Source organism: Callospermophilus lateralis, chromosome 6 (genome assembly GCF_048772815.1).
Source record: "Callospermophilus lateralis isolate mCalLat2 chromosome 6, mCalLat2.hap1, whole genome shotgun sequence".
Taxonomy (NCBI): Eukaryota; Metazoa; Chordata; class Mammalia; order Rodentia; family Sciuridae; genus Callospermophilus; species Callospermophilus lateralis.
This window is the reverse complement of record NC_135310.1, coordinates 101,832,900-101,855,768: the sequence shown is the minus strand read 5'-3', so window position 1 is coordinate 101,855,768 and position 22,869 is coordinate 101,832,900. Positions and strand designations below refer to the sequence as shown.

At 37.8% G+C, this 22,869-nt stretch overlaps 1 protein-coding gene across 1 annotated transcript in view; it reads left to right on the top strand.

The window, feature by feature from the left end:
• Lrrc1 (leucine rich repeat containing 1) overlaps positions 1-21,386 on the top strand; it is a 123,799-nt gene extending 102,413 nt beyond the window's left edge. Inside the window, exons 10-14 of the mRNA XM_076860078.2 lie at positions 1,112-1,195; positions 10,470-10,585; positions 17,025-17,197; positions 18,807-18,943; positions 20,502-21,386. Of these exons, the coding sequence (XP_076716193.1) occupies positions 1,112-1,195; positions 10,470-10,585; positions 17,025-17,197; positions 18,807-18,943; positions 20,502-20,660 (669 nt within the window). The 3' untranslated portion in view covers positions 20,661-21,386. The remainder of the gene's footprint in view (positions 1-1,111; positions 1,196-10,469; positions 10,586-17,024; positions 17,198-18,806; positions 18,944-20,501) is intronic.
• Positions 21,387-22,869: the final 1,483 nt, after the last annotated feature.

The window sequence follows — 22,869 nt, the reverse complement described above, 5'->3', positions numbered from 1 at the left end:
CTTTTCTTCAGTCTGTTTTCCTACAGTACTCTTTCCTTCCTTTTTAAAGGAAATTGCTTTCTCTTTTCTTCATCTTCATTTTGATGCTATTCTTTTCACATCTTCTTTCTTCTTTTCTCCTTTCTGCTTTCCTTTTCTCCTTTTCATTTGTTTGTTTTTATTTATTTTGGTAAATAATAATAATCCTGGAGATTGAGCCCAGGGCCCCAGGAATGCTAAGCAAGTGGTCTACCACTGAGCTACATTCCCAGACCTTTTAAAACAATTTTTATTTTGAGACAGTCTCTCTCCAGGATGGCCTTGAATTTGGGATCTTCCTGCCTCAGCCTCCTGAGTAGCAGGATCATGGGCCTATGCCACTGAACCTGGCACTTTTCTTTTTTTTAGTAAAATAAGTAGTGCTCTTTAGATGAAAAGAGCAGAAAAAGACAACAGGAGAGGCATAAGGACTCAGACTTGTGGGAGAGCCCAGTGAACGCCTTCCTCAGGTTGCTCAAATAGCAGTCCTTTGATAGGTGTGGAGGAAGTTACCAAATCTTTCTGCCCTAGTTGGTGGTTTAAGGCTTACAAATACTAATAACAATAACATTCATCCCCGATTCCATTAGAGTGTTGAAAGCCTTCACAGAGACCTGGCCTGCTTCCTGCAGGGCTCTGCTCCCCACAGGGCTCTGATCCCCACTGGGCCTGCTCACTCATCCCCATGGACCCCCTTATACCCTGGCCTCTTTGCAGAATCTACTTGGGGTTCTGATTCCCTACTCCAGCACTCTGGGACTGTCATCAAAGCCACCATCCCAGTGTGGTTCTCAAAAGTGTAGGCAAGGCAGGGATGAATTTTATGGAGTTGAAGAGCATTCATTTCCTCTTTACCAGATAATTTGCATGTTCCCATGTCTTTGCCTTTGACTTCATGTCTTTGAAACATACTATCATATCAACAAAAATTCAGAGTACTCTACTTCCCTCACGTGATCCTTACAAATATCTGATATTCAGGAAGAACTATTGCTTCTCTTGCTGTATATTCTGTAAGTTCTTGCAAATGTTTCTTTGTCTCTGAGCATGTTAAAAATGTGGTAAATTAATAATACAAATGTTATTTTAACAGACTTTACCTAAGAGCATTGGAAAACTTAAGAAGTTGAGCAACTTGAATGCAGACAGAAATAAATTAATCTCTTTACCAAAAGAGGTATGTGCTTTTAAAAAATAATACAGTGATTATAACGAAATAATAAAGACACACAAAGGATTGAAAATTTCAAAGATATTTTTTAATGTTTAACAGACTTCAGGTTTTTTTTTTTTAAAGTGTGAGCATAAAGCTGAGAGGGGGATACTGTACCCAAGAATGATCACCAGTAACATTAAAGAGGGTTGGATTTTGAAAGGAAGAAAGATGGACATTTTGGGTTTGACATATAGAGAATGGTGACACTCTTGACAGAAATGGGTAATTTTGAAGTTTGGCAAGAAGAAGTATATGACTTTGGGTTTTATGGTTAATTTTAAATTTCATGTGAAATAAAACTGTCCCATAGCCACTGGGATTACAAAAGGGTATTTATGTTTCTGGGCAGAAAGTTGTACTGAGCCATGTACCTGTCTTGGATGAGATGAATGAACTCTTCACAAAGGTGTACACACAGAGGAAGACCAGGGAGGGTCTAACGCCAGGTTTCTAAGACCTCCCTCCCTCTAGTCCTCCCCTGTCAGTTCTCCAAGCAGAAAAAGAGAGACCATCACCATCTGTTGTGGAGAGTAGCTGTGTGGACTTGGAGGCATCTGATTTCTATCTACGGAATGAGCTTGATTTTTGTATTAGCCACATAGGCTAAAACCAAGTTTAAGTCACCTTTTCTCTCACCTACCAAAGTGTGGTTGGTGAGATTTCCCATTTACTGAGTCTTCACTTAAAAAGGTTATTTCCTTATATGACACAATAACTGGCTGGATTTTTTCATATTTCTCTGTTTTGTTTCTTTCCAACCACCATCTTGGAATGATTTCAAAGCTGCCATACAACCAGCTAGAACTTGAGACTCACCTATTTTCATAGGGCTGCTTCTGAGGGTGTCTAAACTTGGCCTGGGTTCTTCTTTCCTTTTCTCATTTTGGTTTTCTGCCCAAGTGCCCAGTCTTCTCCTGGCCAAATGCACAGATTACATATGTGCCATTGATCATAAATGTGGCACATTTGTAATCTGACATCTTTAATATGAGCACTGGCATCTAAATTAGACTGTCTCCAGCAAAAAGACTACGTCTGTATCTCAGCTAAATTGGGACACAACTGAGAGTCTGCAAATCACAATATTTTGGTTCTAGTTTCTAAGCAATAAACCAAAACACAGCTGATGTTCTGAACATTAATTTTACTCTTCATGAATAGCACTTGTAGACGGGGCATGGACTGGACACACAGACACACACACAGGAGTAGAAAAGATCAGTTATTTTCTTCCTCAGTGTCATGCACTGTCCCAGGTGCTTTCAAGTGTGTTAGCTCCCTGGATCCTCACACAACTTTTGAAGTCATGATGATGTATATCCTCATTTTGCAAATGAGGAAGCTGAAGCCAGTGGCTCTTTTTCACAGGGCTCACAAAGCTAGGACATGGTAGAACCAGGCTCCAGAGATGAGCCTGTCAGTCACCAGCCACACTGCTCTTTGGCCAATAAAAACAGGCAATCAGGTAGTAGAGATTCCACCCAGCTTTTTCATCCATGTGACCTGGAGGTAAGTCAAGACCTCCATTCAGGAAAGAAAGGCCACATTGCCTTGAGTTTGTAGAAAGTAAATGCCATTCAGGAATATTTTCAAGGTAAATGTGAAGGAGAACACTGTTAGAAGTTTAATGTTAATTACTGGTAAGTTTCACCACCACCCCTAGCTTCTCTGGACCTCCGTTGGACTCTTTCTGTCACAGCTACACTTTCTATACAAGAACTTTAGAAACTGATTATTATAAACTATTACCGTCATTTCAGCATGAGTCATCTTTTCATTTTAAAAGAATGAAACTGACACTCAGTGTTTCTGATTAAAAGGTTATACATGCTGTGTCCACTTAAATTTACTAGGATAGCTTTCCATGATGTGAAAATATTGTAAAAATATAAAGCTGTATAGCTATCACATTCTGTCCATTTTCTGGAAAACTATGATTGGTCTTCTGGTATTAAGAGATTTATAAAGGAATAAAGTATACATTTTTCTTCAACTACCCGATTAAGCAGAAAACATTTTCATTTTTAGGAGCAGGATCTTTTCTAATGTACCTTCAGTCCTACTTAACATACACCGAGTTCCCTGAGTAGAGAACACATTGAACACCTTTCTCTGACTCTGCTGTGGGTCAGTTTGGCAGCCCAGCAGAAATGGTTTGCATGCTTGTCTCTGACCATTAGGGTTGAGCAGCCAAACCACCAAGTGCCTCCTGACCTTGACTGGTGTCACATTGGCCTGGATAGCGCCCTCCTGTCATGAGTCTTTGTGTGGTGTGATAGGCCTTTGACTGGGGGTATGTGTGGGTGGGTGGGTGTGTGTGTGTGTGTGTGTGTGTGTGTGCACGCGCGCACGCACCTGCCAGCTCTGCCTCCATGCTTGATACCATTTGATCAAATCCTGCATTTTCCTGACTAGGTTCTTTTCTTAAATTTATTACTTTCCCTTAAAATTGCATACATGACATATATCTAAATGGAAATGCTTATATGTATATGCTCAGAATTCACAGTTGTGTTAATCGGCATTGGTTTAGTGTGCTGCGTAGTTCTTCCTATATTTTGTCTTTTTAAATTTTAATTTGATAGTATTGTATATTGTCAGTTTTATGGCACATTTCCTTAGTCTGCAGCATTTATTTGCGTTTGTTTTTCCCAAATGATTGAGGGGAAAATGTTTGTACTGTGTGGGTCACAATAATAGAGTTTGTTTGTGTTTTGTGCTGTTATTTGTAGTAAACATTTGCAAATCAATGAATGTCTCTTGTTTTCTTAATTGTTAGCTGCTTGGAAATTTAGAAAAGTCAGGTAAACTTGTTACCTTGTAAGTATTGTTCAGACCACAGCTGCATTTTTATCTTCCATTTTGCTTATTAAATGCATGAAGATTCAAATTGGCTGACTGCTTTGTGTGTTCTTCATTGTAAAGTATTGGACATATACTCAATTTTTTTTTAAATGACTGCATGGCCGGAACCTTACATTGTTATGTATTTTTCAGATTTGTTCAGATTATTCTTTCTCAGAAGAATGCTTTTCTGTGAATTACACTTTAAGGTCTTCAGAAATTCTGAAAGGCATCACTCACTTCATCTGCCTTCACTAAATCTTAGCTTGTTGGCATGACTGTCTCCGATGGAAAGGTTAGGTGTGCTTCATTTGCTCCCTGTGGCATGCTTCTGAGTTTGTAACCACTTACTTGTATCTTTTATTTCTCATCCTGTTGCTTAAGTATATATGCTTCCGGGAAAGGGAGATTCCCTTAAACACTCCTGTTTTTGGTGGAAGAGTTAAGACAAAGAGTGAGATTCGTGGATAGGCAGGGAGTTGGTACGTGTATGATCATGGATATGAAGAACCAGAGCAGTGATTTCTTAATATTCCCTAGCCACGTCTTACTTTGAAACAATCTGGACCACAAAAAATTTCTGGCTAGAAGAAATAGAGTATATACACATGTTTAGAGTCCAGTTCTGTCTCCACAGTCAGAATGAAGTGACCCCAACTAAACCACATGTATTCAGTCATTCAATCAAATGAGAACATAGAACTTGCTGATCATTCATAAAAGCTTTTTTTTTTATTTTTGTAAGTCAGGTGAGCTGTAATTTCCCATAAATATTATTCTGATATTCAGAGCTGTCTGTGGTGATAAAATATTCATTTTGTGGATAGCTTTCTGCCTGTTACTGCACTTTACCATTATTTTAGAGTCAATTTCCATTCTAGAATGAGTTATTGATAAAAGATAATATAAAACCTAACATTAGAATAAAATATAGTTGGCCTTCAAATTTCAAGATGGAGAAGGCATTCCTAACTTGAAAGAGAAAACAAATCATAAAAGAAACAGTTGGTGGATATGTCTATTTGCAAGTTAGATTTCTGATCTCCCAAGGACAGCCTGGGGGCAGGAAGACATTTATCACATCTCAAATGAGGAGATTTCTCCTTAACTCAATTAGAAAGTCCTTTGCAACATTAAGAAAGATATATCCAGTATATAAAAATAGACAAAACCACAACCAAATAGATGATTCACAGAAGAAAAAATGGAAATGGCTCATAATATGAAACAGTTTCAACCTCATTGGTATTCACAAAAATATTAAAACATTTTAGCCTATCAAACTTTCAAGATTAAAAAACCCCAAATGTTTGCAAATGTGCATATTATCATGTAAATATAAATCATTAAATCTTAAGAAGAGATTTGGTAATATTAAAAACTTTAAAAATACACATACCTTATTTGCAATTCCACTTCTAGGAATTTATCTAAAGACAATATCCATGGGTATACCCTACGATTCTCACATATCTGTCACATTTTACACAGGAACAGTCCATGGATATCTGAGCATGTGCAGACAGCTCATGGGCCAGGCACTGTGACAAGTGTATACAAGGGTAGGTAACCTGTGCCAGGCTTTTTGTCAGGTGCTTTCATGCGTATTCTTGTCTTATATTCACAATAGTTCTGTGAAGTGCAGGTAAATCGTTACCAACATCCAACAGATTGTAAAACTAAGAATGAGAGAGGATAATAACTTACCCCAGATCACACAGCAAAGGAGCGGCAGAACTAACTAGCAACATTGAACATGGATGATTTGTTAAGTAATCTGCAATACATCTCTAGGAGGAAATAATTATCAGTGAAAATACTATTAGAAACATAATGACATGGGAAAATGTTCTTGGTGGCATATATGCTAAAGATCATGGTGTTGGTCCTAATTTTGTTAATGTGTATGTGTATAATCACAAATGAGTGGCAAGAATACTGAAAGAGTGCACCTCAGATGTTAGTGCTGATTTTCCCTTTGAGGTAGGATTTGAGTTAGTTTGCTTTATTGTGCTTTTTCTACTTGTATATGGTTTTTATTTTCCAGCCAGCACAAGTTCCTTTATAGTAATCAGTAAATAGAGGGCCATAGTGATTAGTGAATATTTTGATGTCAGTGGCCCAACAATTCAGGGAATCCCAAAGCCACATGGTTTCTAAAATATTTATGAAGTAAGGAAACATTTGAATAATATACCACAGATGGTGATGGGATTCCAAAATTATGCATCATATTATTTTTATTCAACTGGCATTTTACTTTTTTGTTAAGTTTTTTTTTTTTCCTAATAAAATGTAGTTTCAATTCTGTTACAAATATTCAAAGGAAGATACTGAGGAAAAAAAAAATCCTTCACAGGTAAGGTAGGCATTTGCAAAGTGGAATGTAAGCCAAAGCAATTCTGGGCTTTGAATTGAATGGGTCTCATTACCTCCTCCTGGGCAGCTGTGACCCTTGGGCAGGTAACACTTAGTAAAAGCTGACCCTGTGAAACTTCACTGAGGGGTCCACTAATCTGACCAGAGGTGGATTAGATTGGTGCCAGACAGTTAAGGACAGTATCATTTTGAATTAACAGAGGCACAAAACAGCTGAACGGCCACATTCTGTAATCTTCAGAGAATCCAAGTCCAACCCCGTGTATTCTTGGAAGGTGCTATTATGTGGTTAAGGGAAGTTTAAAAATACCAGCTGCCTACATAACTGGTAATAAGTTATTTAAATAGTGTCCCTGCTTCCCAGAATTCCTAAGTGATACGGACATTGTATCTTGATGACCACCATGGAACTGTCAAATGCTGCCTTCTGCATCCAAAAGAGAAAGCAAAAACACCTATGAGTGATATGCATAATACAGTGCTGCACTCATGTCAAGTCTTCATTGACATTCATACAAAATATCACTGAGATGTATTGTCAGAGAGACATAAAGGTGGTCTTCTGTAGGTGAGCTCAGCATAGAGATGGCCAACATCAGCACAGTTTCAAAACAGAGTAGCCATCAACTGCTGATTGGACTCATCATGTGGATCTGGTATTTTCACTTCTTGGAAAAAGGTAGCTACCACATTTATTTGGCAGCAACAATAGGCTAGGTACTATGATAGATACAAAGTTACACATGTGGTTTAATTTAATTTAATTTAATTCTTATTGTTTCTTTTGATGAAAATAATATATCCAAACGCACAAACATGTGACTGAGCCTGAATTCTAACCCCTAGCCTGTTGACCTTAAAGCATCCGCTGGCCCCACTGTACCATATTCCCCTCTGACGTCTGTAATGAGCTCTTATCTTTTATGAATTATGGTTTCAACTACTTGATAATCTTTTCTGTTTTTTTTTTTTCCTTTTTTTGATACGAATCAAACCCGGGGGTGCTGTACCATTGAGCTACCTCCCTAACCCTTTTTATTTTTTATTTTGAAACAGGGTCTCACTAAGTTGTTTAGGGTCTCACTAAGTTGCTGAGGCTGGCCCTGAACTTGCAATCCTCCTGCCTCAGTTAATAAGCTTTTCTAAAAATCAAAGGTTTGTGCCATCCCTGCCTGGCTGAGTTGGAAAGACAGCTCTGTGTGAATGTTTGCCTGGGACGGCATGTGCTTTTTAAGAGTTATTATGGCATCCCTAGTGCACTCTGCAACAACATGTAATCTTTGTTGGCATTGTTTTCCAAACACCTTAGACAATGGAGATCAGAAGGTCACACTGCCTGCTTTGACAACCCAGAGAGCATAAGAGGAGCTTGAACACAATTGCTTTCCACCCCTTGACATCCCACATGGGTGGGAAAGGAAAAGGTGGGGTTTGGAGGGGGGCGTGAAACTATAAACACTCACTGGAAGTTAATGCTATTTCTCCTCAAATACTTAAGGGATATTAGCATGTCCTGAACTTTTAGAGCCCTCTCTGGCCCCCTTTAATTAGTTAATTTTTTTTATTATATAGCATATATACACATGATACAAATTGAAAATATTCACATATTTTAGCTGTAGGGCCCCAGAACAGATATCTTGTGGGTGACTAAGACAGGACACAGCTTCGGAACAAAACATCCAGCCTAGAATCACTGTAGTCTCGCTGTCCCCTGGGATGATCATATGTGTCACTGATATTATTTGCTTTGCCACCTTCGGGTAGATAAGGCCTGTCTCTTCAAAGTTAGGCAAGGATGGCAGGCTCTAGGAATCTCCAGTCTCAGCTGAGTGCTTGCCTGGAAGACCTTCCTCCACTCAGGCCCATGCAGTACCTGACCTCATGCAGATGCCCATTCACGGGGTTGGGGAAAGATTCCCTGTGGGAACCCCTTTCCATGAGGAGATCATTGTCAGTACTATCTAAATTTATCAGGGAGAACCTGATAATGTCAGTCCTCAAAGGATCAGCATTTTGGTTCCTTTCCTTCATCATATTCCTGGGTCTCTGAGTAAAACTGATGATTTCCTTGCTCAAAGTACTAAAGAAATGCCAAACCACATGAAAGATCCAGTTGTCTGTGTCTTCTGGAATTCTTGACTGGGGCTCTGTATTTACAAAACTTAAGAGAGCCTACTGGTGTGATTCTTACTAGAACAAAGAAGAGCTTTATTATCTCTGTTGCGACACAGAGAAACAGATACCCTAAGTAATAGACCTTCACAAGCAAGTAAATTTTTAAACACGTTTCTAAATGGAAAATTTGGTAGGTACACAGGTTACACATGGTAGATAGGATGGGTACTATACTTGACAAGTAGCTGATTGTATGCAAACATTACAGATTTAACAGGAACTTAGATGATCTTAAGAATCTTCAGGAGATATTTTGTCCTGTCAGGGTGTTAGACAATAATTAGGAAAGAAATATACAGAGAAGTTTATCATATTACAGACCAGAGGGTTCTAGAAAGATTTTTTGGAGGAATTAGAGGACATGGGGCTAATTGTTGATGATTAGTAAGATTTTAAAAGACAAATAATAAAGCATTTATATACAAAACAGTAAGTACAAAAATACAAGGTGTATTTTAGAGGACATCGAATAAACCAGGTTTCAGGTTTACCAGGTAGAAAATGTGAATATGTGAATACTGAGAAAGAAAGGGAATAATCTTATAACCTTTTACTCTGTGAGTGCTTTCCATGTGCCTAGAGACAATGTTAGTCCTTAGTGTTTTAATGTTTATTTTCCTTTTTACATCTATTGTGGTTAAGTACTATGATTAAATAAATTATTTCAAAATATTTATATTAACTCTTAAGAAATGAAAACATTATACATACGGGTAACAATGCACCACTTTTATAAATATGCATTCTGCTTTTTGGAGTATTATATACACATATTAAACACACATACAAATAGAAAAGGGCAGAAGATATATTCAGATAACACTGAGGATTCAAGTCTCTTGCTCCTCCTCCAGTAGGAGGCCCTAGAATAGTATTTTTCCATGTGTGGGAGGTCTCAATGGGTTCCTTCATAAGCCTTTTCTAGCGATCACTCTCAGGATGGTGAATACCAGGAGAATGTAGTACTTTATGGAGTCCTGCAGAATGTTGTGTCTGGAATTGAGTTATTTTTTCACCCTCTTCGTCCAGGTTTTCTGACTGTAAAACCACAGTCTATTGGCTAAAGAGAATCATTGAAGTGTATTCATGTTCTGTTTTGAAGACCAGACTCTATATACAAAGTTCAGTCACCTTCAAATTGCTTACTTAAAAAAAAAGAAAGAAAGAATATGATGTGATGAAGATGTCAGTTTATATGCTTTATCAGCAGATCATAACTGAGAAGATGAATGTGTGTATTACCAATTTTACTTTTTGCTAAGATATTGTTAGTTTTATACTCCTCAAGGAAAAGTGAATTGAGCAAATTGATTTGTGAATGATCAAATGCTATTAACAGAGGTATAGTAGAAATTAATGTATAGTCCATAAGACCTCCACCACCCCGTTTTTTTCTTAAACTGGGGAATCAAGAACCCTGAATTCAACATAATGGAGGCTTGAACTGTGTATGTGTATGTATTAGTATCCTCTCTGGACTCACTTTTGAAACTAGAATTGTTAAACTCCCATATTACCAGATAATGTTTGTCTGGACTTGTGTAGTTTGGTTCATACATTGAACAGATGCAGTTGGATTAGATATCAGCAGTGGAAAATAACTTCCTTTCCTGAGTGAAGTTTTTTAATGGTACAGTTTATTTTCTAAATTTAATTTAGAACATGTGTAATGTTTCGTATGATTTAAATGAATCATATTTGATCATCAATGAGGCTTACAGTTATGTGGTATATTTTCATGCATCTTTTTCATTCTGTTTGATAAACAAGATACTATACCCTCCCTGTCCCTACACAAAATTGAAAAAACTATGTGTTTTCTTCCCCACTGTAGATTGGCGGGTGCTGCAGCCTCACTGTGTTCTGCGTGCGTGACAATAGACTAACTCGAATACCTGCAGAGGTGTCACAGGCGACAGAGCTCCATGTCCTAGATGTGGCAGGGAACAGGTGAGCAAGTCTTAAGTTTGCATTGCTTGAGAGGAGAAGGTGTGCATACCCCCAGTCTTGACCACGTTTGCTGTGTCTTACAGAATATTGTACTGAATGGTTGAATGGCCCAAGCTCCAGCAAATTCTTAAAATGGGGACCAGAGTAATTAAGCCAAGTGGAGTTGGGGATAATCTGAGCATGGGATGTTTTAAAGTTTAAGTGGACGGTTCTAAAGAAATGCTTCCTAGTACAACAGTACAGTAATGTAAGGGTAAGAGTGCTGGCCTGAGAGGATTTTCCCTCACATTGTGTAGAACTAGCATTTGTAATTCAGAGTGGGCCTCAGTTTCCTCATCTGCAAAATAATAATAATAAAGAGCTCAAATCAGTTTGAGATCTTATTGTTGTTGTCTTTATTGTGTTGGAGACAGGGTCCTGCCATGTTGCCCACAATGGTCTCGGAAAGCTAGGACTCAGGCCATTCTTCTGCCTCAGCCTCCTGAGTAGCTGAGACAACCATAGGGGTGTGCCACTACATCTGGCCAAACTCATTTTTAACCAGGGTTCTGAAATATGCTGTGCTAGTGTCTCTGAATACCCTGAAATTGTAAATATAATTTTGTGGAGAGAATATCCACAGCTAATGTCAGAGTGTCCAAATGCTTCATATTTTTTTTTTTTTTTTTTTTGGATTAAGAATCACCCTTATTATTTTACCCGAAGTTACAACAGCACTGTTTCTCTCAAACTCTGGCTCACTTACCAGTTTCTGGAACATGCCTATTCCTTAACTTTGCAGAATGTAACTTTGTTTCAACCATCCTGAGCTAGTTTCAGCACTCCAAATGTCATATGTTCTTTCTCTACTTGAGCCTATATAAACCATTCTTTAACCCTGGGTCCTCTTCTCTATCTCCCCACCTTTAGTCTTCATCACCAAGCTTCCCTTCCTCTAGGAAGCCCTCCCTTGAATCTGTTTTCAGGGAGTTTCCTACACTGGCACTCACAGCACTGTGTGACAATCCCCTGTTTACATGAGTCTATTTCCCCCCTCCCGCACCCCCAACACCAGAAGTAACCTCAAGGTAGATACTCTGCTTTCTGTGTCAGTGGTCCCTTCATAGTGCCTGGCACATAATAGATGCTTGGTGAGAACTGATGACTAAGTGAAAAATGTCAGTAGTTTTGCACAGAGTATAGCCTGGCACTGTAGAATGTCTTATATCACAGGCTCCATTGCCAAAAGGACTTTAAAAATTACTTTTGAATGTGATGTTAGACAGGAGGAAATGTGTTCATTGAGGGAAAGCTGGTCAGTGATTTTACACAGTAAAGGCCAACAGTGTGTAGAGTGTTTGGAGGACTATCTTCTAAGTGTTAATTAGCAGGTCACTCAGGTCAGGCGCAAGCCACCATTTTTCATTCTTGCTAATGGGTCATGGACATCAGGGCTAAATAAGCTGGGATCTGGAGGTGAGTTATGGCCTCAGAGGATGCTCGCCTTTTTCAAGGTTAATGCTTTTAGGACATCTTGATGAATTCTTAAGACCATTAAGTGGTTGCTAGAAACTCAAGATTAGTTTCTGCTGAATGTTGAGCCTTTGGAGCTGGAGCAGAGCCATTCTGTCCTGACCTCTCACCTCCAGCAGGAGAAACTCAGTGACTCAAACATTCCCTAGCTCTTGCCACACTGGTGAACATGAATTTACATTGTTCACTCTTGAGCAGAAAGGTGGTTCTGATGTCTGATTTCTAATATTCTTTTTCACATGAGTGGAGGCCTCATTCTCCAGTTCTCAGAAGAAAATAAAGTTAAATTTTTATAATGCTTGGGCTGACGCGGAGAAATCCAATTAAAAAGTTGAGTAACGTAGCTGTCATCTGAGTCATTTAAGTGTGACATTTAGTCCATGCACAGATAGGTTCATAACCAAAATTTAAGCCTATTAAAATATTTAATCACTACGTATTTAAAAGTATCAGTATTGAAACTAATAATAATAATTTTTAAAAAGCCTTTCCAGAAAGAAAGGCTGCCACGTCAGCTGTATGGCTTCCAGAAATGTCATACCACAGAAAATCATACCAAATACAACAGAAGTTTTGCCTCTTCCTTAAATATAAAAATAGCACATGCCAGCAGGGAAACTACGTTAATTTGCAGAAACTTTCTTTTACAGGTCTGATAGGATCAATTATAGCAAGGATGACTCTGACGCGCACTTGGGAACTGTATTAGTCAGCTTTGCATCACTGTGGCCAAAATATCAGACAGGAACAACTTAAAGAAGGGGAAATTTACTCTGTTTCACAGTTTCAGAGGTTTCAGCCCACAGTCAGCTGGCTCCATGCTTTGGGCCTGAGGTGAAGCAAACATCATGGTGGAAGGGCCTGGTAGAAGAAAGCTGTTCACCTCATGACAACCAGCAAGGAAGAAAAGAAAGAAAGGAAGGGACCAGAGATAAGATGTAGTCCTCAAAGGCATACCCTTAAGGGTCCATTCCTTCAATTATAGTTTCTCCCACCCCCCAATAATGCTATTATTTTAATATTTGAATGAACGGATGCATTAAATAATGCAAATAATTTTGATGCACTGATGAGGTCGGAGCCCAACCTCTGAACATTGCTGCATTGGGGACCAAGCTATTAACATACAAGCCTTTGGAAGACATTCCAGATCCAAACCATAACAGGAACTAAATATCAAATGCTCTGTGACAGTAAGGAATCAGGTGTCTGGTATCATCAGCTACCTTTAACCTTTAGACTCTCGCCATAAGAATAGCCACCAAATATACAGAATTGGGTATTTGTGGCTCTTCCTTGCAATATTGGTAGTACCAAGTATTAGAAACAGTGGTTGTTAATAAGGACATAGTTTATACTTTTGAATTTTGTGCACTATATGTGTGTGTGTGCACACACACACACATATATAAACTAGTAAAAAATTAATTGAAATATTAAAAGACAATGCAACAGTATAAACATACTCTGGAATGCTAAGGAATTAAAAATAAGAGATTTCTATTTGAAGTGACATGGAAGGAGACCCGTGATACTGAGCCAAAAAAGCAAGTGTTGAATGATATATATAGCATTCTCATTTTTGCTTTCTTGTTTTCCAAAACAAAAACTTATCAATGCAGTGTACCAAAATGTTAATAGTAGTCTCCCTAGAGGAAGGATGGAGACTCGAGGGTAAGGGTGGTTTTCATTTTAAAGATTCTGGTATCAATTTTTTTTTTCAATGATTATGTTCTCAAATGTTTTTGAAAACTTTGCTTAAAATTAAAAAAAAAAACTCTGGAAGGGGGTAACAAACAGATGAAACATTAAATTCTAAGAAGTATTTAACCATAGGTAACTGTTATATTAATCAGAAGTCTATGCTTAGTTATTAACTAAGCTTGAACAAGCAATTGCTATGGTAGTTCTGGGGCATGGAAGGTCACTGTGGGTTGGACTGGTCACAGATATACCTGGAGACCAGAGGCTCAGAGTGTGGTTATTCATTTGCTTTGGTCCTTGTAGCACAGATGTACATAGTAACCACAGGCTTTTTATTTCTGGGGGATGTGATCCTAACTAGAACATAGACATGTGTACAAATGGAGCTGTGGCTTCTTGTGTTGATTTTATTCATTCTATAGTGTACATAAAGTACAAGTACTGGACTTAACCAAACATGTATTTTTAACTCCTCTGAAAAGCTGGATGTATTTTTTTTATCTATTTTCTGATTTGTAGCTGGGATGGTTCACCTAAGAGAAACAGAGGAGTGTGTGTCTGTTCTCCCCAGGCCACAGTGAGTCACTGCGAAGTTCGGCCCAGCCTGCAGAGCCTGTGTGCAGACTGCAGGGACGGGGTTTGCTTTGCTCTCTCATTATTGGCAATACTCACATCTGTGAAAGGGTTGAGAACAAGCTTGGATGTGTTGTGCACTTGGTTAGCCACGTTCATTTTGAAGCTGGCACTTGGATTATTTGTGAGAAAATTTGTGTTTCATACAACTCATTAATCTGATTCGTTGTTGTCAAGTCTAATAATTTATTTTAGCTTTTATCTTTGGGTTTGTCGTTCTTTGAAGCTGTTAGTGATGCTCCTTTTACCTTTTACTTATACCTTTGCTTCAGCGTTCAGCTGGGAAGCCAGTTATTAGTCTGAGGTGTTATAATGACCCTGTTTGAGTATCTGTGTTTCATGCCAGCTTACAAGTCTTGATTTTTTTTTTTTCTTTCTGTCATCATGATTAAGAAAGGTAGCAATGCTCACTAGAAGCTTTCTGACCAAGACTTGAAACTTTAAGCATTTGGAAGATATTAGCTTAACTCCTGTTTTAAAAGAAATATTGAAAAATTTTCAAAAGAGACTGCCCTTTTGTTCCATAACATGAAAGAGTCTGATGTTCTTGATGCTTTCAAAATATATAATGAATAGTCCTAAAAATAAAAAATCTGTCTCAACTCCTGGCAAATATATGTCTTTCACTTTCTTGCATTTGAATGTCTGTGTCACAGCCTTTGGGCAGAAAGAGAAATAATTTTTGTGTAAGCACATGAGATTTCACTTTCTGTCCCACTTGAAGAACAAATACTTCCGAGTTAGGAGCAATGGAGGTGGGAATCTATTTGGTTTTCAATTCTCTGGTATGTCCTCACCGTTTGGGGTGGAGTCTAGGATTGAAAAATACATATTTCTCAACTAATATGACCCTTATTAATGAAATACTATAATATTCAATAAATAGTCTTTTCAAGGGCACTTTCACAAATGCAGCTTTAGTGTTATTGTAGCTTATGTGAGAGTGTAACCCCCCTTTGAACCTCTTTCCCATTTAAATTACAATATCACTGTACTTAGTGCTGCAGCTTTACCTGCATGTGGGATGGACTATCCTTTACCTCACCAATTAATAAGGAAAAGAAATATTTTCTTATCTCATAAGTTAATGCATTAGAAATGTTTTGTAAAACACGTTAGTATAAAAAGTTTGTTCTATTATTTGTTGTTAATATTCTCTATGCAGTGACTTTTTTACTTAATTATTAAGCTAACTTAACCAGTTTATATCTACCTTTTGCTTGGATTCATTTTATAATATTGAAATACAATATCTACATATAGTGTATTTCTTACAAGTTTTGTTATTTCAAAATGGTATAACTGTCTCATGCAATATTAATTTATTGGTAACATATAGTTAAATTTCCCATGTAAGTTTGAGATAGGTCTATTATCTCTCTTATAAATTCACTTCTGTGGTTTAGTAACATGGAGCCATCTTTAGAGTGAAAACATCTGATAAAGTATAACCTTAAATTTCTTAAGCCTTACATTCCTGGTATTAATAGAGGTTTGATTGTTTTTAGTGAAACGGGTATGCGGCTTTGGTTTTCACTAAAGCATGTTTTTACTCTTGGCATCATTGACATTTGGGGCCAGATAAGTCTTGTTGTGAGTTCTTCCCTGTGCATCATAGGATATTTACAATCTTCCTCTCCTGTGCTCTTAGTAGAAGATACCATTAGTATCCCCCACTCAGACAACAAAGATAGATATTGCCAAATGTCCCCTGGGGCAATCTTCCCTGGTTGAAACCCAGTGCAGTAAAGTGGGGTTTTTTTTTTTTTTTAGCAAGTACTAAGTACATGTGATTTCTGGCCATAATCTTTATCTAATACATTTGACTAGTTGCAGCCAATTTGTGCAAACATCAGTATAAAACTAATCTTTAGGTGTCATGTTACAAATTTAAAGTGCTTTCATAGGGAATACCCCATTTGAAATAGCAACAGTTCAGTGTGCCTATTAATTATCACCTAGAAGTCCAGGAAGTGGCAGTGTCTAGAAACTGAAAGATACAAGTTTAAAATGGAATATGCAAAATAATCAACAAAAAATGATCCCCAATCTTTATTTTAGCTGCAACTTAAACTCTTTGGCACTTCTGCAGCTCCTTCCTCTCATTCTGACTTGCCAGGTGCTCCTGCCTCATATCAGCCCTGTCAATGGGGCCTGGGACATTAGAGGTAGTAAGAACTACCAGTTATGCGACTGAGTTTTTATTATTTTAAAATTATTTAATTAAACTATTATTATTTATTTATATTATTATATTATTTACTTAATTATTATATTTATTATTCTCTCTCTCTCTTTCTAAATTACAAAAGACCTTATATTGTAACTTGTGATTTCCTCATGTTTTGCCCTTTGGCCCAGAGGTCCTCATGAGAGAGCTGGGGTCAGTGAAGGGAAGAAGGGAAATGCGGTACCCTACTGAAGAATCACTTTGTGAAGAGCAAATCTAGTATCTTACAAACGTTTGATTATACTTTGGAACCCAATCTCAGGAAACTCTTTTTGATTTTCTTCACACTTTTACTGACAAGGGCTGGTTTACTGACAAAGGTTAAGGTTGTGATATCTATCTCCTTTGGTTTGATATCAGGTTGTTGCATCTGCCTTTATCGCTGACTGCCTTGAAATTGAAGGCCCTGTGGTTATCTGACAACCAGTCCCAGCCTCTGCTCACGTTCCAGACAGACACAGACCACAGCACAGGAGAGAAGATTTTAACCTGTGTCTTACTTCCGCAGCTGCCTTCTGAACCTCCTTGCCAAGGTGAATGTAGGGACAGTGTCCACATGACTTCGAGAGTGAGCTGGTGTCTTTGCATAAGGCCTCCCATCCCCATGTGTGGTTTTGTTTTGTCTGATCTGCCCTGAGAGCCAGCCTGGGAGAGGTCATTGTGGGGCTCCTCTGGGAAGGTTCCCCTACATCCTTGCAGAAAGGGGGTTATTCACACATTTTTATCATGTCTGTAATTCTGTAAGCAACTTTTGGTTTTTGAATTATAGCTAAGACTGAAAATATAATGCTCCAAAACGGGGTAGCAGGATCTTAAAATCCAAACTGATAGTTTGGAAGATTAGCAGCTAATACCACTGGCACACTATCCTTAAAGGATTGTGTTATTTTGAGTCACTATTTTTGTTTTGTAAATTATGTGATTTTAAAAAAATATTCACACTAGTATCAAAATGCCATTTTATTTTATTTTTTGCTAATAAATAGACTTTATCCTGCATATTTTATCTAAGAAAAGTTTATTATTTGCAGGTCTGATTTGATTTGCCAAACACTTTCTAGGAAATACCTCAGCTTTCTTGAATACCAGGCAAACATCATTGTGCAGTACCCAAGAAAGAGAGGTTTACCTGATTATCATGCAGTGCACCTGATTTAATGTAATTCCTATTAAAATCACAATGAAATTCTTTATAGAATTAGAAAAAGCAATCATTGAAATTTATTTGAAGAAATAAGAAACCCAAAGTAGCCAAAGCAATCCTTAGCAAGAAGAGTGAAGCAGGAGTCGTCATAATACCAGACCTTGAACTATACTACAAAGCTATAGTAACAAAAATAATATGGTATTAGCACCAAAACTGACAAGAATACCAATGGAACAGAATAGAATACACAGAGACACACCCATATAAATACAGCTATCTCATACTAGACAAAGGTGCCAAAAACATATATTGGGGAAAAGATAGCCTCTTCAACAAATGGTGCTGGGAAAACTGGAAATCCCTATGTAGCAAAATGAAATTAAACCCCTATCTCTCACCCTGCATGAAACTCAAAAGTGGATCAAAATGCTATTTTAAATCATTTATGAGAACTGGGTCTGATAGAACTGGAGTACCCTGGGAGAATCAAAGTTCCCATGCAGGGTGTTCCCAAAACCGCCTTGTGAGTCACAGCTGTGGTAGGTGAGCTTTCAAGACCCTAAGAGAAGAAATGTGATAGAATGTCACTAAAGAAAGAACCAGGTTCCAGCACGTACAGCCACATCGCTGTCAGAGAAATTTGACGAGAATTGTGAAAAAGAACTCTTGAAGTTATGGACATCTTATAATGAAATAGTAAACATATTCATACTCATTTAGCAGGTGTTTTATATGATCTCAGAATTATGCATCATTAAAAGAAGGGGACAACCCTTCCCAGCACTTTTTTGTTGTTGTTTTGTTTTTGATTTTTTTTTTTTTTTAAACAACAACAGAAACAACAAAGACTTGAAATTGAGATAGTGGTTGCCCATCTTATGTAATATTTCTGGTTCTCTGGGTGGATGCTGCCCATTCAGCCATAGAATTGCAACATGGCTGTTGCCAGTCACACAAACCAGTGTTCCATGCTGATGTGAGATTTGTCTCCACAGAGAATCTGCCCCGCTGTGGTGCCCTGGAGAACTTGGTCAATGACGTCTCTGAGGAAGCCTGGAACGAGCGTGCAGTAAACAGAGTCAGCGCAATCCGATTTTTGGAGGATGAAAAAGATGAAGAAGACAATGAGACGGTATGGAAACAGAAGTTCTTTGCCTTTGTGGAAATTCACAACTCGTAATTCTGAGATTAAAGTGGCACCTAAGAAGGATTTTTTTTGTTTTCATACAGTGATTTTTGCCTTTAGCATTTAGGGATTTTTTTTAGCAAACAAAACTAGGCACTTCTAGGTACTAAGTCACAAAATGTAAATAAGACACATGAAGCTTTGGGTTTTGTTTTGTTGTGGTTTCAATAATTTATGGTGCATTTCTTTCTTTGTGATCATTTCTTCTTCTTCTTCTAATCTTAAAATTTTCCTCAAAATGGGGATTTTCTCTCTCTCTCTCTTTTTTTTTTTTTTTTTTTGGTCAATGAAGTGTCTTCCTCTACCCTGGCTTGTGGCTATGCTGTAGTATGATTTAGTACCAGACCTCCCTTCCTCCTTTATATAACTGGGCCACCTGACCTTCCTGTAGACTACTTGTGATCATAGTTGGAATACTTAACAAGTTGTCATTCAGAAATCAGGAATTGGTGTGAAAAAACCGCTCACCCTTTCTTTCCTTCATACCTGAAGTATTTCTTAGACACCCAGCATCTGTAGGAGTCTGCAGTAGCTCTTGACATCTTCCTACCAGTTGACTTTGGCTTTTTAAACTCCTTGTACTAATTAAGATTTTCATAATCATGGGAGTACCTGCAGCCCCCAAAACAAAGGGCAGTTTTTAAATTCTTGCCTATAGTTCTTGTTATTCCAGCTGTCACCAGATAGAATTTGGGGCATTTACAGTAGTAGAGAGCAAAATGGGGATTAGGGATGATCAGACAACTTCAGCATCAGTGTCTCATTAATGCTGGCCACAAGACTTGTTAAGGTGTCATTATTTCACTGTCGCTGTAATGCACTTCCAGTATTTTGTTAACCTATCATGGCTCCTGAAACTCCAAGTCAGGCCATTTAATGATATGCTGTTTTATGAGCAAAGAGCATCTAACATTAAATAATACACAGTTTTAAAAATCATCCATACCCTGTTACTTAACTTCCAGTGCTATAGCATTTATTAGAATGTGAACTTTCACCAGTAGGTCATGTAAATAGCACACTCAGCAGCAAAGTAAGAAATGAAATTCTTTTCTCTTACTCCCCTCTTTCTTCAACACCCATGACTCAAGGTTTGAAGGAAGCCAGAACTACTTTGAGTGTAAATAGAACATTAAAGTGACTTTAATTTAGGACTTTTGAATTTATTCCTTTCTTTCTCTGTACCCCATAATTACATCTTAAATTTTTAAGTTTCTCTTCATAGAAACCTTTATTTTATACTAATCTCCTTTTTAAGTGTTTTTATTCTAAAAGTAACCCTTTTGTCGTGACTAGATAAGTTGCATGAAGGCATTTCATCTTCCATTAGCTACCAGTCAGCAGTGGATAATGCACAAAACTCTGAAGAAAGCTTTTCCACCCACGCTAGCTCATAATTTCTAGGATTGTAAGATTTGTCTTGGAATGCTAACACCTTGAAGCTGCATGTTTTGAAAAAGTCATGGAATAAAACCAAAATTCTTACTCCACTGTTTGTTTTTAGAGAACACTTCTAAGGCGAGCCACTCCACACCCAGGGGAGTTAAAGAACATGAAAAAGACAGTAGAGAATTTACGGAATGATATGAATGCTGCTAAAGGACTGGATTCAAACAAAAACGAGGTCAATCACGCCATCGACCGGGTGACCACTTCCGTGTAGCGTTCGCCTGCAGGTCTTACCTCCGTGTCTTCCCTGCTGTCAAGGTGTTCCTGTCTGCTTCTGAGGAGCCGTGTCTTCACCAGCACCTGCTGTCACCTGCCACCTCCTGTGGCCAGGGTCCGGGATGCTGCTCCCACCCAGGAAGTGCCTTACTCCTTCTTCTGCCCATCATTGCCCAGCTGTCAACTGGCCTGGTGTTGTGTTTTGTAGTTTTAAATTTCAGTGGTTTGTAATAAGTAGAATACACTACTGTAAACATCTGGCCTTTGTTTTTCTCTTATGTGGGGAAGAGGTAGAGCAGGAAGGGAATTTTTATCTTTTTCCTTTCCATACAGTGCTGGGACCTTTTGAACCTAAGTTCTCTTGGACCTACTGATGAGAGCTAGTTTTATGTCTGGGGGAAAAAAAAATCAATACTTTTTTTCTTTTAACCTTTTTTTGGCAGCTCAGATGGTGTAAATTAAAAAAAAAAATTGTATAGGTATTTCATAACAAAAATATGTATTTCTTTTTTGTTATTTTATCCTGAAGACGGTACATATTTTAGTATTTGTGCAGAAGACAAACCAGTCCTAAAGTATTTGTTTTTATTCGTACCATCCACTCGTGCCTTACTGTATCCTGTGTCCTGTCAAACCAGTTGTAAACAATGGCGTCCTCCAGCAGTGAGATCAGAATAGGAACGTGGTACTTTTAAAGCAGTGTTGCATTTTAATCAGTAATCTACCTGGTGGATTTTTTCTTAACCAAAAAGATGAATTATCAATGATTTGTAAATTGTATTGGTTGATTGTTTTTTTTTTTGAAAAGATGAACCAAAGGATTAAACTGCTAATATTTTGTTTCTTACACTTTAATTTTTCACCAGTCTCTTCTAATGAGTGCAGTGTCAGACTGTGCCTACTCCAAAGGTGTGTGCCATTTGTATAACAGAGCAGAAAAGCACAAAAAGAGAAAACCCGTTCAGAAATTCAGTGGATAAACAAACCATGTACTGCAAAAGAAAGTATGATTCTTGTTGAAGCAGCTTTAAAAGTTTTATATCCAGATATAAGACCACAATAAAATAACTACTACCGTAATAGAAATGTCACTATCTTTACAAGTGCAATTTAATTTGTAAATAGAGTTTAAATCAAAGTCTAACAAAATACTGATTCAAGATTTAATTTTAAATCTGCTAATTTAAGGGGTATGGGGTTTATTTTGGTGTATTTCTGTTGATTTCTTTTTTGTATGCTGTGATAAAAGATAATTGAAAAGTGCCAGTCACTGTGTTGTGTCTGGAAAATCATGTTTTTTTGGGGGGTGGGGGGTGGGGGAACTTCTCCATGAAATAAATTCACCGGACATTGTCCATATAGCTTTTTAAAATTAATTGCTACTTTGTGTGTTTATATGATAGCAGGTAACTGAGTTCTTTGATAGTGCACTCCCATCCATTAAATGTTTCCAGTCATTTTCAAGTAGCCTCTGATGGGACCCACATTTCATATGTCCTCCCTCTACACAGGCCAGAGCCCAGGACTACCCTGAGTGCTAGCTCATAATTTGGGGTTGTAGCTATCTGCCAACTGGACTCCTTGAAAACTTGTTTTTAACCAACCAAATATGATACCTTTTTTTACATTTACTCTGGGTTTACTTAGCTTTTTAGGTTGTATGTATTTTTAAAACTATTTATTGACCTGAAAGTACATGACATATAAGTGGCTTTTGGTTACTTGGTGTTATGCTTTGCTCCCTAATCCTTGAGTACCCATTTTCTTTCCTCCGTTTTAAGTTTTGGGCATGTTCTGATTTTGTCTAGGCCTAAATAAATGCAATGCCTCTAACGCATGGGCTGATGATAGATAAGCAAAATGGCTTTATTTGGGGACCTGATGTTTCATCTTAATCTTTTATGCTGGGTGACCCTGTAATGCTCTTTAACTTCGTATGCTGAAACCAACTTAAGCTTCACAATGAAATTAGCACCGGCCGAACAGTCCCAACTTGAGAACATACCAAGCATTTTTCAAGAAAGGAAAATGAATTATATGACAGCATACCTAAGTAACAAAAGTTTTGGCTTTTTCTTGGAGAGTGTTAAAACTGCCAGCTACCACCCTTCCTGTGTGGCCCTTAGGAAGAGGAGGAATGTAGTTGTTTTATTAGTTTGTTTTTGTGAGAGTGACAGGTAGAAGCAGGAAAGGAGGTTACTATGATC